General features: G+C 25.2%; 3 protein-coding genes across 5 annotated transcripts in view; 1 reads left to right on the forward strand and 2 right to left on the reverse strand.

The window, feature by feature from the left end:
- Nucleotides 1-5,194, reverse strand: part of LOC107169616 (GATOR complex protein Iml1-like) — a 64,958-nt gene extending 59,764 nt beyond the window's left edge. Inside the window, exons 1-2 of one of the 2 annotated variants that reach the window (XR_016189525.1) lie at nt 4,933-5,194; nt 4,726-4,863 (exon numbers count right to left, since the gene is read on the reverse strand). Coding sequence is in view for 1 of the 2 variants with exons in the window: in XM_089216435.1 (XP_089072561.1) it covers nt 4,726-4,863; nt 4,933-4,978 (184 nt within the window). In the remaining variant the exon portion in view is untranslated. The remainder of the gene's footprint in view (nt 1-4,725; nt 4,864-4,932) is intronic. The other variant, XM_089216435.1, reaches the window with a different exon arrangement.
- Nucleotides 5,195-14,787: 9,593 nt separating this feature from the next.
- The window catches only part of LOC149063084 (uncharacterized), a 39,636-nt gene continuing 30,828 nt past the window's right edge, over nt 14,788-23,595 (forward strand). Inside the window, exons 1-2 of one of the 2 annotated variants that reach the window (XR_016189526.1) lie at nt 14,788-15,155; nt 15,227-15,282. Coding sequence is in view for 1 of the 2 variants with exons in the window: in XM_089216437.1 (XP_089072563.1) it covers nt 15,130-15,155; nt 15,227-15,282 (82 nt within the window). In the remaining variant the exon portion in view is untranslated. The remainder of the gene's footprint in view (nt 15,156-15,226; nt 15,283-23,595) is intronic. The other variant, XM_089216437.1, reaches the window with a different exon arrangement.
- LOC149063085 (uncharacterized) lies at nt 22,491-23,097 on the reverse strand. Its single transcript, XM_089222332.1, has 3 exons — nt 22,924-23,097; nt 22,681-22,843; nt 22,491-22,612 (listed from the first exon to the last, which is right to left on the reverse strand). The coding sequence occupies exons 1-3, from the start codon at nt 23,095-23,097 to the stop codon at nt 22,491-22,493; spliced, it is 459 nt and encodes a 152-aa protein (XP_089078458.1).

Genomic DNA, 23,595 nt, shown 5'->3' on the forward strand with positions numbered 1-23,595 from the left:
AATGGTAATGTGGGAAGAAGAATAACTATGTATTTTACAATCTAGATCAGAAAGTAAGATAAGAATTGAACCATAACAAGGAATGAGTTACAGTAGTTACACCAAAAAGTTTGAGCTTATTTACAAGGGAAACATTATCAATAGCATTTAATATTGTTAATTGTGTATCTGTATGTCCTTAAAAGGCCAGTGTAAATTACATCAACTTTTAAACCTGATGCAACTAATTCCAACTAATAAAGAAAATTGGCCTAGTTCAAATAATAACGTTTAATCTTACCATAAATTGCAAATTGATATCTCAAACTTTGTGCCACTATATTATAGTATATTTTAGTAAATTATTGTAAGTTTATTTACTTAAATGTACAAAGAGCTCAGCCTGTATATTTTATAGTACAGTAGAATCTCTATTATCCGAACCTCGATTATACAAACCCTCTATTATCCGAACATTATATCATTTCAATACATGTATTCAAACATACTTTTATCCAAACGTCAATACATAAAATATCACACGCCTGGCTGCAGTTTATTAGCGTGTAGCTGCAATTCGTAAAAAAAAACTGATAAAGTTTGTCAAAAAACAAATGAAAATTCAAACATTATAAAGTTTATAATATTTAGTAATAGTCTTGTATTCATAATATGTAATAAAATAATAAATAATGTTGCGTTGGCTGTGGCTCAGCCGGACCGGGTTCAATCCTCGACCATCGGGCAGCATTTTTCTCCGGGCAAGTCACGGTGTCCGGAAAGCGTATTTACATATCCCACTTGATTTGAGCACCATAGTGCTAAATACAGGTACGATTTGGAAACCAAAATATTAAATACATTCCCTACTGGTATTCAGCACTCATATTATTTTTATATCATATTGTCAATAATCTTTTAAGACTATATATATTATATTATTCCCTATATTATTATTACATTATATTTTTTATAAGTGTTTTATAATATTGAAAATTTTCAATTTGACAGGTTATAAATTATAATTATAAGTAAAACAGTTTCTAATGTTAATATGAATAATATGAATATAAATATTAAAATATATTTAATGAGTTACTATGATTAAGAATAAAAATTTGTTCACAAATTTTTACTTTTATTACGTACCTAGGTATATTTTAACAGTATTTGATTGCCAAATATTATTTTTACTTCTTCTTTATTTGTGTTTATGTATAGGTAACTAATAACTATTGTATAATATTTTGGTAATCTAATTACTTAATGCTATTGTAATTATTCTTAAGTATAGCAATGGTTTGAAATAAATAAATTCAAACAAAATTAATTTTTGTTGAATCATTAGGTTTTGTTATTGAAATTAATAGTTTATTTTAAAAAGACATTTATGGGTTAAGTTAAGTTATTAAGCATTAAATATATTTACTTTTATTTTTTCTAATATATATAACAATAGGTTATATCATCATTATATAATTATATAATAAATATATAAGGTAAGGTAAGTTACATTATATGGTCATAAACAAAATTATAATACATATTGTATTATATCATAATGTTATCATGTTTATAATATCTTTATCAATAAATTATCATATTTTATTTTATTTGAATAAATCTATTTTTAGCACGGTCATACATTTGATTATTAAATATTACGCATATATCAGCACTCAAATCGTCCTAATATTTATATTTTCATGCATTTTCATAATGTTATCATGTTATCAATAATCTTTTAACTAATCATTATTTTACTGTTTTAAGTTTTTAATTTTTAACTTCATTATAATATATGCTTAATAAGTAATTTACAAGATGGAAAATTTTCAATTTGACAATTACTGTCAGGTTATAAGTAAAACAGTTTCTGAAATATTTTTGAAAACCAAACTGGAGTACAGTCATGAATCTTACAGTACTACATGTGATGAATGGATTCAGAAATATTCTCTAGAAACTAAAACGAATTGGATTGTTAAATCTACCTATCCAAAGAAACAAAGATATTTGTATCACAAAGACATGTAACAGTGGTTTTCAGAAAACGAGTACTTCAGAGGTTGATGAGACACTTGGGGTCATAATTGATTCAGAAATTTCAACAATTTCAAGCTAATATGGACAATATTAAATGTTTGGTGGAAAAAAATAAAAATGATAAATTTGTCATAAAAAATTTTAAAAACATAAATAATTACTTGAGTCGCATTACTTCAGTTGAACAATTATCTGAATTTTCAAAACATTTAGTCCGTAAACGACATGGAAAAATTATTGGAACACAATCTACATCACGTTCTAGACGCAAATCTATTATTTCAAGAGGTGCTAAACGCATACAAGCTGGCCGACCATCAAAAACAGAAGCAAACTTTCAAGTTAAAAGGAAAAAGAAAAGATGCTTGGCAATAAATATTGATGAAAATACTCCAAACGCAAAAACTCATTAAATACATTTAATTTTTCAGTATTTTGTTTATGACTTATAAAAAATATAATAAAATAATATAATATATATAACTTAACATATTGTCATATATAATGTTATATATAATGTAACATACCTAACCTTATATATTTATTATATAATTATATAATGATGATATAACCTATTGTTATATATATTAGAAAAAATAAAAGTAAATATATTTAACGCTTAATAACTTATTAACTTAACCCATAAATGTCTTTTTAAAATAAACTATTAATTTCAATAACAAAACCTAATGATTCAACAAAAATTAATTTTGTTTGAATTTATTTATTTATTATTATTATTATTTTTATTATTATTATTATTATTTATTATTTTTTATTATTATTATTATTTATTATTTATTTATTTATTTATTTAAATCATAGTAACTCATTAAATATATTTTAATATTTATATTCATATTATTCATATTAACATTAGAAACTGTTTTACTTATAATTATAATGTATAACCTGTCAAATTGAAAATTTTCAATATTATAAAATACTTATAAAAAATATAATATAATAATAATATAATATATATAGTCTTAAAAGATTATTGACAATATGATATAATATAATATGAGTGCTGAATACCAGTAGGGAATGTATTTAATTTTTTGGTATCCAAATCGTACCTGAATTTAGCACTATGATGCTCAAATCAAGTGGGATACGTAAATACGTGTCTGGAGAACAAGTGACGCCATCCCCCACTCCGGTGCATGACAGAAACCTGCGGGTACCCCAATAGAAATTCTGCCAAAACTCTCACCCACGTGTAAAACCAACCTACAGTTCCACAAGGACCTACAGTACTACCCCCTTCCCAATGGCCTTAGTTGCCGCGGGATAATTAAAAAATAAAAATAAAAAATAAATAAATAACATGTAATTATAAGTATAATAAGTCAATAATATGCAATAATAATATTCTATATCCATTGTACAAATAATATCATTTTTAATTTTTGCTATCCGAATTTTTGCCAATACAAACTTGGTATGGTCCCAATTAGTTCGGATAATTGAGGTTCTACTGTAAATAAATAATAACTTTTAAACAAAATGAGATAAAGATATTTTCGATTACATAGGTTAGCCTAAGCTTTAATTTTATTTATTTATTTTTAATTAATAATATAAAATTGCTTTTAAAATATATAAAGGTAGCTATGGGCAAATTGAAGAAAGATTTCGGCCCAGAAAAGTAACTAGCATACTTCATAATTTACCAAATATTAAAATTTAGCCAACATGCATTATTATTATATAAATATAACTAAAATTTGTTTTACATATTTGGAAAAGCTGTATTAGTATATACCTATTATATAGTATATATTTATCATCAATAGTCTTAGTTTATTTATACCTATAAGACACAGTAAAAGTGAATAATTTAAATTATTATTATTACAATTTTTACATTCAATAAGAAAGTTTATTTCATAATAAATTATTTAAAACTTTAGTTACTTAATAATTTTATTAAAATCTATTTTGTACATAAATTATTTTTTTATTGCCATGGTCCAAGAGAATAAAATCTTCAAGTTTTCTCACTTAAGAGGACACTACACTCGCATGTAAATTTCTGTCTTACAAACCAACAACACACAAAAACCTGTTTTGTTGGGATAGAACCACTTTAGCTGTAGGGATAGTTAAGCCTCCAAATTGGTATACAATATAGTTAAGAACTATCTGAAATATTGTTTTTATTTGTTCAATTCAATTAAATGCCTACCAATTTTAAGTTTAATTTATGACACAATTAAAGATAGAAATCTATCTTTCCATAATTGTGCTTAGTAAATATTTGACTGTATCTTGTATAGTACTATTAGTCGTCTATAGTCTATAGATTATTCAGATTTGTAAATATACAAAACAATGTTCATATCATATAAAACCAAGTACTAAATTTTTCTTTATTATTTATGACTCTTTTTAAAGTAAAGTAATTACCACAGATATTAAAAAAACTAAACAGCGACCTAACAAATCCAATAGCTATTTTGATTTTGATAAGCACTAGAAGAAAAAATGTCCTTGAAAAAAATGTATAATTCATTATGATTTTTTTTTTTTTTACATAAAATACTATTTTAAAATAGTTATAGAACTAGCACGACAGGAAAAATTCCAAAATCCCAACTGCCCCATACCCCCTAAGTCTAAATACATATGTTACCTATTGATACAATAGTTGATAACTATCATATATGAATTAGAAACTTGTAAGACAATAGTTACCTTTACTTTGTAAATCATCTTTAAACGCCATAATTTGTAGCAACAACTTATTTTGTTCAGAGTCTGAATGATAAACTTCTACAATATCACCTATGATTGCTTTCGGAAAGTCTTTAATATTGACAATAAGTTCTGAACCTTAAATTGTTAAATTAAAAAAAAAACTGAATGTAATATCCATGAATTAACAATATGTAATATACTCACTACTGAAAGCCTTTTGATGAACGGTTAATTTGTAAGTCTTCATCATGGTGATGAGTATTTGAATATTTAATAGTGAATCGTTGAGTTTTACTCAATAAGACATATAAATTTACTGGCAAACCATACATTTAAAGTTAAACAAATGAGAATAAGTCGTTGACCACCATTTTGTTATTAATGTTTTTATCTACATAGTTAACAAAAATGTAGTCAACAAGTTTTGGTCAAAAATTCAAAATAACAAATACTAAAATACTTAACGTGATACAAAGTATAACAATTAACATGTGATATTATCAAACAAAATTCTTTTCTTCAAAAGTCACGGCCCAACAATAATGAGGATGATATTCACGTGCGTATAATATGTGGAACGTTTTGAATCGTTGCGTCACGATACCTCCATTCAGGGAGTATATTATATTAATACTATTCATGGAAAAATGTGTTATTACATTTTACATTTTATTTTATAAATGTACGATGTAAAACTGTAGTGATAATACGGTATTATGATAAAATACCATTATTTAAATATGTAATATAAGTATGGTATATTATAATAATATATATTACAATATATGGTTTATGATATTATATTTCCTACATTATATATGGATAATATTGTAGATATATAAGAATACTGTACCTAGTAGGTACCTACTCTAGGCACCTAGCTATGATAAAATTAATCTTTCTCATCCATATTGTTTAAACTCATCTAACTAATTATAAGCAAAATAAGTACCATTTAAAAAGAAAAAGAATTATATTATACTATTAATTTACAAATTTGTACCCTAGGAAATTTGCGTATTTTATTGTAATCTAAAAACTATTAAATAAAACCTATTCATGAGTAGGTTAGAGTGAAACTTTTAAAGTATACAATAATATAATTATATATTATAGTTCTATAAGTACAATGCCATTTTAAAAAGCAATGTCTTTCGAACATTTTTTTTATTAATTCAACTTAAGGCTCCTGGTGCTGAATATTTATTAAGGAGAAAATCATTGGCAACCTAATTCACATATTATCATTACCTCCATAACCGAACAAGTGTATTAAGATTATGACGCGCGTTGCCGGAAGTTCTATTTATAAACATCACATAATATACAGTGTCCCGCAAGGATTTACCCATTACGATATTTCCCGAAATAATGGAGATATCAAAATTCTTGTTTTGTAATAAAACTCAAAGGGGTAATAAGTAATAACACTAATAACTATAATTATTTCATATTTTAATGTTTTGATAAAAAAGCTAAAAAATACATTTATTTATCTAATTATTTCCAAAAAATAATTCACTATAGCCATTTTATAGAGTTTATTTTTCTGAAAATATTGATGTTTCAAAACTTTATTTTTGTTAATTTTATGATTTTTTTTTTTTGTTTTCGAGAAAAATTGGGAGTTATTTAATACCGTAGTGTCAAACATGTGAAACGCCAAGCCGCGCGCGTGTTTATACTGCTGACAGACCGCTTTCAGTGTACCTAGTTATAATAATATTTTATTTCTTCAAACTATAACAATTAACTCATCTGAAAAAGCGTGTTCCTCAATTGACAGGCACTGATTTAATAAAATTAGGGCCAAGTGCATAATATTTTTGGAGGTCCCCTACCCCCACCACCACAAGCCAAAACTAGTATTTTATCAAAGAATCGATCCATAGACCCTGATAGCTTTTTTTGTTCTTATTTTCCTTATTTAAATTTTCGTTTAAATACAGCTGCGACATATTAGTTATTGGTTATTGCCTATTAAACTTTCAAAACAATTATATTTAAAAGTCTAAATAATATTCATGAAAATTTAAAAAAAGAAGTTTCGAATATTATAAATTTTCACATTGATGCTCACCTGTTCAAGTACACGTGTAACTCGTGTGAGTGACAAGCGTACAAATTTATAAACCACGATACTGACAATTATTATAGAATTATGAAAATATGAAATAACAGCCAAAGCATAATATTCATAATAATAAAATAACAAGATAATAATATTGTCATAAAATAAATAATATATGGTAAAGCGATCAGTGACGTGCGGGCACAACGCTAACATGATGTACGACAATATTGGACAACAATAACTAAATTAGTTTATTTATAATAATTATAACATTTAATTAATGTTTTTCGCAATTCATTTCTTTGGATAATTGAATAACCTAAACCAATGGTTCAAAAATGGTAATTGTGGGAGCGAAATGCGTTACCAACGACGGGTAATAAGTAAATACTGGATGGAAGAAATCTATAAATAGTTATTACTTATTATGTATCAAATATTTCCGATGTTCAAACAATTTTCTATTATTATTATTTTAATATGTTATATTGAGGTGTGGAATGACTTATACTAGTATAAGGTCTTTGGGAATTATAATTAATTTAAAAAAAAATTTTAATACAGACAATTTTTTACAATTCACGGAGATCGGGGGCCCCCCAAAATTGGGGGCCAAGTGCAAGTGCTCCATCTCCACTTGCGTAAATCAGGGCCTGTCAATTGAGGATACATCTGTTCAAGAAACTATAGAATCAAATAAATTTGATAATGTTGTACCTTCGACGAGTAGATAGGACAATTATTATATGAAATTAACTTGTTGCCAGCATTCCAGATATTATATAGTGGTTATTAAATAAAAAAGCGGGAAAGTGGATGTCACTCTGCTGTACATTAGGTTACAAGTGGGTTGCTGTAATGGATGGAATTAAGTTTGAATCCAATGATATATAATATCATTGTATACGAAAAACGGAAAAAAGATTCTGAGCGGAAAAAGTTTATCTGTCTAGGATATAATTATAACTTAATAAAAATTTTCAAATCTTAGATTTAAAAAGAAAAATGTTTATGTTGTCAAAATTCAAACTTTGAATGCTTATAAAAAAAAATTGTGAATATATATTTATTTTATTTTTCAATTGCTATTGTAAAAATATGTTAGGAGCCTTGTAGGGGAAAGTTGGGTAAAATGGGGACCATAATAAGGGAAAATAGCCTTCACCCCTTAAACTGTTGAACTTAATGAACTTTTCTAAACCAAAGAACTTTCTTTAATATGTACACTAAACATCTATGTAATTAAATTCTATAGTCATCTAATAGTTTTTTTATTTTTTTATATAAAAAAAAAAATTGTATTTCGCCCCATTTTAGCCGAATGGTAGGTTAAAATGGGGTACTTGGTTGGGTAAAATGGGGAATAGTTAAAATGTCCTTAAAATTAATATTTCTTTTCATTATATTATTTTATTTAGTTTTAATTAGTAAACATATCATACATAAAAAAAATGACTGTCTTAAGAGTTATGAAAACCAAGGTTAAAAATGGGGTACCCCATCTTAAACAAAACTAACAAGTCACACAAAATATTTTCTATGAAAATTTAGATTTGACGATTTAACTTGGAATTTTTTAAAAACAAAGCTTATAAAGTACTAAATTAATAATAATAATTAACTGTTACTAATATCCGAAAGGAGACCATAAAAACGTGAATCGCTGACAGTGAAATAGTTTCTAGACTACACGCTAAAAGTTTAATTTTTTTTTTGTGATAAGAATATTTGATTTAGAACAAATATTTAAACATCACATGTTTTGATAAGCCTTGTATTGATAATTTACGATTTAGTTATCATCAATCGATTCCAGTGTGACGAATAACACCTATACGGATATACCCTGTTTTACTCGACTACCCCATTTTACCCATCTTTCCCCTATTTAAATTTCAAATCTTAGATTTAAAAAGAAAAACTTTTATGAATTTCTAGCATAAAATAATTTGCGAATTTTCGCAATTTTTACGTATTTAGTCAAAATTTGAACTTTAAATGCTTATAAAAAAAATTGTAACTATATACTTCTTTTATTTTTCAACTACTATAGTAAAAATATGTTAAGAGAATTGTTTTAAATTTTCAAATCTTAGATATAAAAGGACATTTTTTTATAAGCTTTATGAATTTCTAACTAAGATAATTTGAACATTGCCGTAATTTTTACGTATTTAGTCAAAATTTTATCTTTAAATGCTTATAAAAAAAATTGTGACTATGAATTTATTTTATTTTTCAACTGCTATTGTTAAAATGTGTCAGAAGCCTTGTATTAAATTTTCAAGCTTTTCTACCGAACAAATACATTTTTATCGATATTTATAGAAAAAAAAACTAAAAAAGTTGAAAAATTAAAATGTCAGTAAACAGCTCAAAACAAATCTAAATATTTTGAAAATTTTATCAAATATAGAAAATTCCTACATAAACATTCAGTGAAAATTTAAACTATCTGCGGCCATTTGTTTTAGAGTTACACCAAAATAAGAAAATCGTTAAATCTGAAATCCAGTGAAAATCCATTGTTGTAAAAATTTAAATTTCAAATGCTCATAAAATTTAATTTGAATTTCCTGTGGACATTTTTTTTGTGATAAAGATTTACAAACTTGTAAGGAATCTTGTATTAAATTTTCAAATCTTAGATTTAAAATTAAATTTTTTTATGAATTTCTAGCTTAAAATAATTTGCGAATTTTCGTGATTATTACGTATTATGTCAAAATTCCAACTTTGAACGCTTATAAAAAAAAGACTATGAATGTATTTTATTTTTAACTGCTATTGTAACAATATGGTAGAAACCATGTATTACATTTTCAAGCTTTTCTACCCAACAAATAAATTTTTAATGATATTAATTTTTAAAAAACTAATAATTATCGAAAATTGCATATGCCTATGAATAGTTCAACTTATAAGTCGAACATTTTGGTAAATTGCATGGTGGATAGAATATACAAATATACTTATTTAAACATTCGGTGAAAATGTCATGTATCTATTGTAATTTGTTTTAAAGTTACATCAAAAACGTAAATTTTCCCGTTTTTCCCTTAATTTTTTGTTTGTTTATCCCCATTATTAAGAAAAATATTAAGAATTTTTTACTTTTGACCACCCAAAGTACCAACTAGATTCACTTTCTGATCAACGAGGTACAGAAGTCAAAAATCGAAGCACTTTTACTGCCCCAAAACGTGATGACAGACACAAAAAAAAAAGCAGGTAAGTCGTGGATGTCGCTCTGCTGTACAGTAGGTTACTGTAATGGATGGGATTAAATTTGAATGCAATGATAGGTATCATTGTATACGAAAAACGATTCTGAACGGAGATGATTTGTCAGTCTAGGATATATTATATTTAAATATTGTCATATATTCTATTTTGAAACAAATATTTGATTTTTCAATTAAGACGCATTTTGCATAAGGCATGGTTAATCAATTAGTGTAGTTATCATGTAGTTATCATAATTCATAATACCTGATTTGAGGATAAATCGTTATCATTACGCGATTTCATAAAAATTTAAAACTCAAACGCTCAAAACATTTTTCCTATAATGACGCTTCAAATTTTCTCTATAGCTATTTGAAGCAAAACTTATGGAAAATTTAGTGTTGCATTTTATAACCTTAGATAAAAATACAAACAATATTATGCATTTTGAACTACAAAATAATTCGCAAATATTCATGGTTTTGACGAATTTTTGTCAATATTTGAAATTCAAATGCTTATTGCTTATAAAAATTTAATTTGCATTGCCGGTGGACATTTTTTTTGTGATAAAGATTGAAAAACTTGTAAGGAATCTTATATTAAATTTTTAAATCTTAGTTTAAAAATGAAAATTTTTTATTAATTTCTAGCTTAAAATAATTTGTGAATTTTTGTGATTTTTAAGTATTTTTTCAAAATTCATACTTTGAATGCTTATAAAAAAAAAAATGGTAACTATGAATTTATTTTATTTTTCAACTGCTGTTGTAATAATATGTTAAGAGTCTTGTATTAAATTTTCAAGATTTTCTACCAAAAAATATATTTTTATCGATTTTAATTTAAAAAAAACTAATAATGATTGAAAATTGCATATACCTATGAATAGTTCAACTTAAGTAAAATTGTTTTAAAAATTTCATGGTGGATAGAACATAGGTACTTATATAAACATTCGGCGAAAATTTCATGTATCAATGGTCATTCGTTTTAAAGTTACATAAAAAATCAAAATAGGTTTTGTCGAAAACTGATTGTACGTAAAATTTCCTGTTTTTCCGTTAATTTTTAGTTTGTTTATCCCAATTATTTAGAAAAATATTAAGAATTTTTCAATTTTGATCCCCTAAAGAATCAACTAGATTCACTTTCTGATTTAACAAGGTACTGAAGTTAAAACTTAAAAGTCGAAGCATTTTTACTGCCCCATAACGTAATGACAAACACAAAAAAAAAAACCACACATCATTGTAAAATCAATACATTCATCACTTCGTTCAGAATCTAAAATATGGTAGGAACCTTGTATTAAATTTTCAAATCTTAGATATAAAAGGAAAATTTTTTATGAATTTTCGTGATTTTTACGTATGTTGTCAAGATTAAAATTTGAATGCATGTAAAAAAAAATTGTGCCTATATATTTCTTTTATTTTTCAACTGCTATTGTAAAAAAATATTATGAGCCATGTATTAAATTCTCAAATCTTAGAATTAAAAATAAAAACTTTAATGAATTTCTATCTAAGATAATTTGAACATTGCCGTATTTTTTATGTATTTAATCAAATTTTGAACTGTAAATTCTTATAAAAAAAATTTGTGACTATATATTTCTTTTATTTTTCAACTGCTATTGTAAAAATATGTTAGGAGCCTTGTATTAAATTTTGTAAATCTTAGATATAAAAGGAAAATACTTGATGAATTTCTAGTATAAAATTATTTGCGAATTTTCGTGATTTTTATGTATTTTGTCAAAATTCAGACTTTGAATGCTTTAAAAAAAAAAAATGTATTCATGTATATTTCTTTTATTTTTCAACTGCTATTGTAAAAATATGTTAGGAGCCTTGTATTAAATTTTGTAAATCTTAGATATAAAAGGAAAATACTTGATGAATTTCTAGTTTAAAATTATTTGCGAATTTTCGTGATTTTTATGTATTTTGTCAAAATTCAGACTTTGAATGCTTTAAAAAAAAAAAATGTATTCATGTATATTTCTTTTATTTTTCAACTGCTATTGTAAAAATATTTTAGGAGCCTTGTATTAAATTTTGTAAATCTTAGATATAAAAGGAAAATACTTGATGAATTTCTAGTTTAAAATTATTTGCGAATTTTCGTGATTTTTATGTATTTTGTCAAAATTCAGACTTTGAATGCTTTAAAAAAAAAAAATGTATTCATGTATATTTCTTTTATTTTTCAACTGCTATTGTAAAAATATTTTAGGAGCCTTGTATTAAATTTTCAAATCTTAGATCTAAAAAGAAAAATTTTTATGAATTTCTATCTAAGATAATTTGAATATTGCCGTCATTTTTACGTATTAATTAATTTATCAAACATTTGGTTGATATTTGCAAATGTAAATAAAGTTTTATAGAAATGATGTCCAATTTAAAAAAAAAACTAGCAAATATTTGACAAATAATATTTAAATTGTTATAATGTTTTCTGGGAAGTCAATATTTGAACTTCAAATGCTAATAAAATAAAATTGTGCCTATGTATTTTTATAATTTTTTAATTACTATAAGAATAACTTATGAGGAACTTTGTATTCAATTTTCAAGTATTTTGATATGCCCAAAAAGTTTTTATCGTCACTTCAAAAAAAAATTTTCAGACAAATTGAAAATTTCAGTCGTCTATAAATACCTCAAAAAAGTCAAAATATTTTGAAAATTAAATCATGTAATGAAAATGCCAATCCTAATAACTGGTAAAATTTTTAAGTATCTAGGACTTATACTTTTTGAATAATAACAAATATTTAAAATCGTTTCAGGATAAATCGTTATCGTTACACTATTTCGTAAAAATTTAAAATTTAAACGCACTTAAAATTTGTCCTATAATGATGCTTCGAGTTGTCTCTATAACTACTTTAAAGGAAAACTTATGGAAAACTTAGTGTTGTATTTTTAATCTTTAGTTATAAACGCAAAAAATTTTATGATTTTTCAGCTTCAAAATTACTTGCAAATTTTCGCATTTTCGACAGATTTCGTAAAAATTTGAATTATAAACGCTTATAAAAAAAAATTGTTCCTATGTATTCTTATAATTTTTTAATCACTATAAGAATAATCTATGAGGAATTTGTATTAAAATTTCAAGTATTTTGATAGGGCCAAAAAGTTTTTATCGACACTTCAAAAAAAAATTTTCAGACAAATTGAAAATATCAGTTATCTATAAATACCTCAATAAAAGTCAAAATATTTTGAAAATTAAATCATGTAAAGAAAATGCCAATCTAAATAACTGGTAAATTTTTCAAGTATCTACGACTTATACTTTTTGAATAATAACAAATATTTAAAATCGTTTGAAGATAAATCGTTATATCGGTACACTATTTCGTAAAAATTTAAAATTCAAACGCACTTAAAATTTTTCCTATAATGATGCTTCGAGTTTTCTCTATAGCTACTTGAAGGAAAACTTATGGAAAACTTAGTGTTGTATTTTTAATCCTTAGTTATAAACGCAAAAAATTTTATGATTTTTCAACTTCAAAATTACTTGCAAATTTTCGCGTTTTTGACAGATTTCGTAAAATTTTGAACTATAAACGCTTATTAAAAAAAATCGTGACTTACGATTTTTAATTTTTTTTAGCTATAATAAGAACAACTCATAAGGAACTTTGTATTAAATTTTCAAGTTTTTTTGGTCGTCCAACTTTTTTTTACCGACACTTCAAAAAAAAAGTCGAAAATTTCAGTGGTCTATAAATAACTCAAAAAAAGTCAAAATTTTTTGAAAATTAAACTGTATATAGATAGCACTACCATAAACATTTGGTGAAAATTTCAAGTTTTTACAGTGATTAGTTTTTGAATTACAACCATATAAAAAAATCGATTTGGTCGAAAACTGACTTTGCGTAAAAAATCCCGTTTTTCTGTCATTTTTTTTTGAAAGCTGTTGGAAAATGTTTACTTTTGACCTCTATAATGCACCAAGGATCTTCACTTTTACATCGGAAACCACCCCCAAAGTTTGAAATCGAAGCATTATTTTGACTAGTTATGCTGTACACAGACACAAAAAAAAAACACACATCATTGTAAAATCAATACATTCATCACTTCGTTCAGAATCTAAAACACACATCATGGTAAAATCAATACATTCATCGCTCCCCTCAGAATCTAATATTATTAAGTTTCATAAAAAAAAAAAATGTGTAGGTATTGTGTACAATGTATATTATATATAATTTAAAATAATTATAACCGGTCCTGACCTAGATACATTTGATCCTGGGCACGCCTCTGCTCCAGACATTAGGTACCTACTACTGTTAACGCGCGTTTAACGCTTTTCATGTGAACTAGCCCTTACTGCTTACTATACAAATATACAATACAATAACCTAGAGTCAGTGGTGTAATTAGGAATTTGATTTGGGAGGGGGGAATTATATGTTTTTAGGAAAATCTGTTAGCCTCATACAGTAACCTACCCCACCAAATATAAAATGTTAATAGAAAAAAAAATTTTGCAGGAGATTTATACCCTCTTAATTACGCCCCTGCGCAAAGCATGTTTAATCATATTATAATTGTATAAAAGTTTACAATTCATAAAATTTTTTTGTTCATTCTAATCCTCCGCAACTAGATTGTATTGCGTCAGTTATGTAGAACTCTGTCAAGGGATCCATGTGATCATTGACCAGTTTAATGTCACCTCGTTTTTTGTCAAAATTTTTCCTGATAACAATTTTTATGAACGCTTCTCTGATAACTGCGCGCCCTTTTTCACTGTGACTTATTAGTCAAATCTCGAATGCTTTATTTATTTACTATAAACCTAACGTGTTACTATATTAGTCCGAGCTTATAAGTTTAAAAAAATCTGTAAATCGCTGGTTCATTATTGTGTCGAGCCCATCGTTATCTGGCTGCTGCCGTCGTCGACCTTTATGTAGCTGTTTCCAGTCTGAAAGTTCCAGAACCCATAATATTGTTTGCAGCAGACAATTTAACAAGTACATTGAAAATATTGTACCTATATGCTGGTTCAGCACATCAAAATCTGATCCTTTAATTGCGCGATCGGCATGGGCATATCAAATGGTCTTTTGCTGTTGTTTCACAAGGTACGGCCTGAATTCTAGAAATGTCAAATGTGTGACACGTTTTAAGTGAACAGCTATAAACTGTACTTAAGTGTTGTTTTTCTTTATAGTAGAGTACAAGTTATGACCATGTACCAACCAATAACAGGTAATTATGTGTTTGCTCAACAATGAAAACTTACTATTTACACTACAATTCACTATTGTGCGCTTTATGTACTATACTTAATTAGATCACATATAAGTTTTACTCAGTATACATTGAAACATAATGAATTGTAAGTTTGTTTTAATATTTTTAAATCAATATTATCTAATGAATCACGGAAAAAAGTCCAGATAAATTAAATCCTAAACTTGGAAAAAGTCAATTAATTAAAAATGTCTAAAATAATATAATTTAATACGATTATAAATACATTATATACCCCGTTATATACATTAATTATACATACATTGGGACCAATTTAATCCAAACCAGTAGTAAAATTTGCAAAATATTTCAATGCTGATGGTTTGGATCCACTATATACTTCTACTGTATATGATTTTTGCAGGTTTTTTTTTTAACTTTTATAGGCAAAATTGATGTTGCCTTTATTAGATTTAAAATTTTCCATTTTTGAAAAATTGAAACTATTTTAAAATCACTGTGTACTATGTCTACGTCTCAACGTCTGTTACACATATTGCACTGTCTATAGTTTATACTATACCAGAAGTCACACAATTATAAAAATAATAATACGGGTTATGAGATAATGTTTTATTTTATTATATCACTTTCAAATCTATAATCTACTGATGACGTCATAGGTAAATACCAAAAATGATCAGTGTTTTGTCTATCCCTATACTATACTGTACGATTGAAATATAAAACTGCAGGTATATAATTGTTAACTTAATTTTATTTGTAGTTTTCCACACTAAATATAAGATATATGATTAGATATAGCATGTGAATAGTAGATTTTATATTTTTATCAACTTATTTTTACACAAAACTAATAAATTATACAGTGTGATAACATTTGTGCCCTAGAGACTTTTTCCTCGAGACTTTCCGTTCCCTAAAATAATGTAATTTAATACAATTATAGAACCTAAATAGTTATTATAATAATTCTATAAAAAGTTAGTTTTTTAATTAGGTACACCTTTTTCTTAGGTTATGACTTTTAGCTATTAAAAAATCGAACACATCAATATTGTACGCTTGTATTTTGTAATTAAAATTAGATGTTGTAGACATTTTTCTACAGTCTGAGTTTGTCCCATTTTTAATATTTTTTAACCTCATACAGCATCTAAAGTTGGTGTGCTTCATTTGCAGGAATTTCCATTTTTTTTTTTCTAATCAATTTCGAAATAGTTGGATGCTTATTTTTGCAGAGTTTTTTACACACAAGCATTTTGCCATTTTATATATTTTTTCCAATTCATAAAACAGTTATGCTTTGGTGGTTTAACCTTCTTGGTCATAGCCTGTTGACAAATTGAACAATAACTATTTCTGATTCTGACAAATAAAACCTTTTTAGTTGTTTTAAATCCAATGATTGTTGCCTATATATATTATTTTTTTACTATTGTCTGCAGGACATTTAAGAGTTAAAAACACTAGTTTTATTATTTATTCAATTATACATGGTATAAAAAAATTTAATTTGATTTAATTATGGAAGTTATGTTACAAACAATATTGTTTTAACTATAAATGCTTTTAAAAAAATATATAAACTGCATATTACTTTTAAATTAACCAATTAAATTTATTTTTCAAATACCGCTCCTGAAAATACATTGAATTTTGTCTGGTAATTCCTCTTTGACTATTGTCCATCAGCAATAACCATACATACTAGTGTTCCGTCTTTATCAATATTTCCACATTCATAAGCTAACTTACGCTCTTCATCACCTGCCTTAATCATTTCTTCGATTGCGGCATCTTGAACTACATCACTAATAGTTGACTTGTTATTTAAATATGCAGTAGAAGATAATGAAGGAATCTCAATTGAAGCAGAAAGTTCGCTTAGTTGTGTGTGTCCTATTCCTGTATAATGTATTAACAAATAAATTACATTGTTTAGGTACACATATTATTATATCACAATATATTCAATAAGTTTATGTATAATATTATATATATATATATTATAAAGCTATAATTACAAACCTATTATAGCCAAACTACCATTTATAATTGCTTGATTAATAGGCAAATACTTAACCCCTTCAAGCAATAATATGAATTAAAAAAAAAAATTTCTGTTCTCAATTTTGGCTTTTGTTGAGTTAAATTAAAGAAAAAATTTTTTTATAATTTTGAAAAACTTGCCAACGTTTTACAGGCATGATGCTTAAAATGATCATTGGGAAAAAGCAATTAAAAAATTTTTTGTTTTATTTTCCAAATTACAAGAATTGAATTTATTTAGTTAACTTATAACCCCAAATCAAACTACACAACACAATAGGTTAGGTAAGATTAAAATCATAGAACATAAAATAAAATATAAATCAAACTGTGTACAAAATTCAACGACTTGTTGCTTTTTATTGATAACAAAATTAATATTAATCAAAACTTAATGAAAACAAAATTTAAATAAAAACTTTAAAATATAACATAATCCTATTATAACAATAGGTACTTAGATTAATATTCAGACGTTATGATAGGATAAAATATAGAAACTTTTTTTATGTTAGTTTAAAACACAATTGTTTTTTAAATTGTAACATAAGTGTAACTTACACTAATCACATTTTGTTGTAGACTAACATGTTATACAATTCTTACACCTTAGTTTTTCTATGACTCGGATTGGCCAATGTCCAGTTTCATCATGTCTAACATCATTAGTTGGTCTTGAAGTAAAAGTTCTTCTTTTTTTACTTGATGGTGTATTAGATAATGGTCTACCTCTTTTTGGCGTTAGAAGTTTTCCACATTGTAATAAAGCATCTGTTGCCGCCGCAACAATGTAAATATATATATGTTATGTAAATAGATAATAATTAAGAAATAAGAAATCACAGGAGAAATAGCTGGTTACACACATAATCACTTATCGTATTGTTTATTTTTGTTATAGTTATAGTTATAATTGAATTTTTTAATGTCTTGTGAGTTATATAACATGTAGATTACCTACACCATGTTATCATACGCTGCCGCGCCGTCTAGGCGAATTATTAACACGGCCGCCGTGATATAGTATTATAGTAGTGTACCGTACGTTGTCGTGCTCACACCAGCGTGTGCAAATTTATTGTAGTTAAATTATAGCAACTCAAATTGAGTATATTGTGTAAGGCACGAATCGTCAATTATTCTTATATTATTTATTGTGCGGCGCTAATCGCCACTTGTATTATTTATTGTGCGGCACAAATCGCCACTTATTTTAACTTTACTTTAAGTTTGCTAAATTATCCGACTGCAATCTTCTCTTCAACAGGGGCATTTTATTTACAAATGAACTTATTTTTTCGGCTGCATCCATAATTGAAACTTCTGCTATGAAACCAAATGTGCTTTGAGTTTAGCTGGTTTCATGCCTCCATTTGCAAGGACTTTTCCACAAATAAAACATTGTGGTTTTTAATATACTATACATCGATAAGAAAAATTAAACAGTTTAAATTTAAAATAAATAAAATAATTTCTACTTCAACCGACAATCTTGATTCATTTAATAATTTGAATTACTCTTATATAAATTTAATTTTGTGTATTTAAAAAAAAAAAAAAAGTCTGATTTTGAATAATTTGTCATGTTGGCTATGTTCTCTGGGTAACATCTGAGTATTTTCATTAACGTGAATGTAAGACCTTGTGTTGACGTGTTGTCAAATCTGTTTCTTGCCATTACATCAGAAACATTTGGAAACATTCCAAAACATTCTATAAGTTGGCATTTTGACAATATCCATTTTTCAAAACAAAGCATGATATTTTTGAAAAAACAGAATAACTTATATTAACTTATAAGTGAGAAATAAATACATACATTTGAATTCCAATAAATTTTTCAATCTTAGCTGATGATATAGCAATGTATTTTCCTGACTTCTGTACAGAATAAATATTAGTTTGTTCACATAAATTCTGAATAATATCATCATCAAAATACTGTTTAAAATATTCATAGGGAGATAAAATGTGAGTAGGTGGATCAGGTAAGTTTCCTTTCCATGTTGAATCAGGGTTTTGATATGGTATTTTCCTCTTTAATTTCTGCTTCTATTTCCCTCTGGTTAAGCATAATTAAATTATTTTCAAAATTGACTTCATCCTCTTCCAATAAATTATTTGCGTAAGAAACAATTCCTGAATTATTATTATAATATTATTCAATAAATGTATAGTTTAATAGAATATATAGAGATACTCACTTCAATGTTATCAGGAAATTGATTCAATATTTCATTTAGATTGTCAATATTAATGTCATCACCTTCATCTAGTTCTTCTAGGTCTGATATATCCCCTTAAAATAACTCAGCCATTTATTCATCACTTAGTTTTTTTGCCCGTGTTACTAATTTCTATGGCAACATAAAAAAAAAAATATATACATTTGCTACAAAATGTTTATGAGTACAAAAATAATCATTGGGTATTTGAGACATAATATAAAAAAAAATTGAATTGTTTGTTTAATCCCAATTTATTATTATAGGAATCATGGTGTTTATGATACTTAAATGAAAAAACTATAAGAGTTAGATCTATATATATATATATTATATCTTTATAAATAATACTTTAACTAGAAAGTTGAAGTAAATTTTAACATGATTAAATTTTTTTTTAATTGATTTGGCTAAAATAACTTACCTTTTAACTCGTATCTTTAACTCGTACTTAAAATTTGGTTTCTTAACATAATCTTTTGAAGGAAGATTTTGAACGTTAAAAATTCTATTTAAATACAATGAAATAAAAAATATTAGCAATAACTTCTTTATAATACAAAATCAATTATTGTTAAAAAAAAAAAACGTATAAATAAAGACAAGTATTTTGCTCCAATAAGTGTGCCATATTTCAGCAGATTTTAGTTAAATATAAATTAATAAACATACGTACCCAACTAGCACCAAAATAGCCATAGTTTATGAAATGAATATTCATCTTATTCGTACAGAATATTCATATCATATTTTTGAATGGTCTATCATTCTTCTATCAATCTGATAATTTAATCCAAAAATGGTCAAATGCGCCACTTTTAATCATTCTATGAATATGCTATCAATGTGCAATGTGCTATCAATAGTTTATATTATCTATTATTCATAGTATATTAATAATTAGTAATAGAATATTCAAAGTATATTCAAAATGGAATTACCATAGAATAATATAATAATAATATGATGAGATTAGTGAGAAATAAGTAGTTCATTCAAAATTAACTAATCATGGAATAATATAATATTGATATGAAGATATCAATCAAATCTATGAACTAAGAATAATTCATTTCATGTGTGAATTTACATATATCATAATATATGCCTAAAATATTTTTTATTATATTATCTATTATGTTTATAATTTGTTTTCAACTTAAATATTTATATTCAATCAAGACAATGTATTTATTTAGATTTCAATAACTTTAATTTTTATTAAAAGAAATACATTATAAAAACTTTATTACAAAAACTAGTCGAGCAATAAATTAACATTTTAAATATGTATAAGTTAAGTATAAATTATAAATATATAAATGTATATAATATTACTTATATAATCAATTAATTAATAGATTAAAATAAAGATATTTTTTAACATAATATTTGCACAGCTTGCATTTAAATTATATGTGATTAAAAATGAATTATAGTATAACAGCTAGTTGATAATTTCTAAAAAGAAATTATTAGGGCTGGGCCGATATAAAAACCGATATCGATTATCGGCCGATATTGGCAATATCGGTTTTATCGGTATCGGTTTTTTTAAAAACCGATATGAAAAAAAAAAAATTATCATACATAGATTAAATATTTAATTGTATTAAAAAAAGACTTAAACAAGGAATGTTTAATAACTGAAAAATAACTACAGTAGGGTCTCGATTATCCGAACACAGGCTAATCCAAAAGATGCGGTAATCCGAACGGGCTTGAGAATTATCTTATCGCCATAATATGTACATACTACATAATATGTACATATTATGTATGTATTTATAAATAATATTTTCCGGTAATAAAGTTTTTCAATTATGTGGGACAAGGCTACCAATTCATAACGGGAACCAATGTACAAAAAAAAATCAATATTTTAAATGGTAAAGTTCATAATTAATATTAATATTTTTATGTATTCAATGTCTTTTGAAATAACGAGTTTTTACACGATTAATACAAATAAAAATAAAATTTCATATTTTAAATAAAAATAAAATTGATGTTTTTTTTTTAAGCCATAGGTAATCCGAACAAATCGCTAATCCGAACGACCCCTTTCCCCAATCTCGTTCGGATTATCGAGACCCTACTGTAAATATTACACATGAGATTTGTTTTTATTATAATTTTTATTTGTTTTATTAAAAAGTTAAAATTATACTTATAGACTATAGTTAAAACTTATAAATTTATAACTTAAATTAATAAGTTATAATTCATTATCAACTAACTAAAAAGAAAAGTGTTCATTTTAAATTTTTAACTTTGTTATTTAATATTTATTATTTATGTACAACAGTGTTAACTCTATTTGTATTAAATATTAAATAATTAATTATTATTTAATATTTAATATTTATTAATTATTTAATTTAATCATTATATAATATATTAATATATAATAATATTGATTATTACAGTATTATTACTTACTACTTAGTATTTATCGGTAAGTATTATCGGGTATTTTATAATATCGGTTCATGCTTTTGGATAGAAATTCAAAGTTTTGTATACATCGGTTATCAGATTTAAATCTGCATAACATATCGGCTTATTGGTTAACGGTTAAAAGTGATATCGGCCCATCCCTAGAAATTATAAAAAAATACATTTCAAAAAAAAATTGTTTAACAATATAATATGTAACTAGCCGAGCTAGATTAACATTTTAAATATAAGTTAAGTATTATTACTTATATAATTAATAAAATAAATAAAAATAAAGGTATTTTTTAATATAATATTTGCACAGCTTGCATTTAAATTATATAGTGATTAGAATTGAATATGTAGAACAGGTGATAATTTTAAAAAGAAATTATAAAAAAAAAATACATTCAAAAAAACTATTTATGAAAATAATTAGTACAGATTGCTTGGTTAAAAAAAGTAAATGAATACAATTTATTAAGCTTAGCAATTAACTCGTGTTATTGTTGTTTTAAGTCGTTCACTTGCTTTTGTGAGCCAAATACTTGCAACAGTTTCAATATGTTTGATTGTTGTGGTGTTGAAAGAAGAAGAATGTACCGCTTCTAAAATTAATTACTTAAATAATATTATAAATAATTTCAATAACTGCTAACTGGCTATAATAACTTACTTAGTAGTAGAGAACATAAGACTGTTTTATTAAATGCATTTTTATTGCCTTTATGACCAGTATAGCTGTACGACTTCGCAAATTCATCAGTCATCAGTTTTCTTAAAATTCTCCTTATGGTCTCTTTATAACTGGAACCGCCAATTTTGGACAACATATTTACCTTTTTAACATATTAGAGAAACAGATAATATAGTAACAATTTTAGGTTTAATATTAAGAAGGTACTTCACAAATACTTACAGTTTGATCATGTAAGGTATCATAACATAAAATGTCTTTTAAGCTATTTAATGAATATTCATTTTGTATTGGAAGCATTTTATAAGCACTTTCAAACTCTTGATTATTCAATAATGCTGTATTCGGTTGAATTATAAGTTTTTGTTTTTCTTGCACATCGCTTACTATCATCATGATAGTGTGTATTCACCTTGATCTTTAACTTGAGCATTTAAAGTAACCAGTTGACGAATAATTTGTTTTAGAACTTCTACAATTATATTTTAAAAATATTAAACATATTATAAAAGTATATTATATCTAGACAAACAAAATTATTGAACGCAAATTTTAAAATAATATAAAATAACATTTTAAAATCTACTAAAATCTATGAAACATACATATTATAGGTAAGTATTTAATATATAAATGTATTTATAAAATAAAATATAATAAATACAGTAGCTATTATACCTGATAGATCTTCTTGAATCTAGTTATTATTAATCCTTACACTATCAGCGTTTTCATCTATAATAACTACAGATAATTTAAACAAAATTTTACCCAACTGCAGTTATAATACAATTTTTTTGTTTTTACATTATAATAATATATGTACATACCACCAATTTCTTGAATTTGATCATCTGAATTTAGTAGAATGTTATCTTCATTAATTATTGAAAC

Source organism: Diuraphis noxia, unplaced genomic scaffold (assembly GCF_037042655.1).
Source record: "Diuraphis noxia isolate RWA-SAM2 unplaced genomic scaffold, SU_Dnox_SAM2 contig0001, whole genome shotgun sequence".
Lineage (NCBI taxonomy): Eukaryota > Metazoa > Arthropoda > Insecta > Hemiptera > Aphididae > Diuraphis > Diuraphis noxia.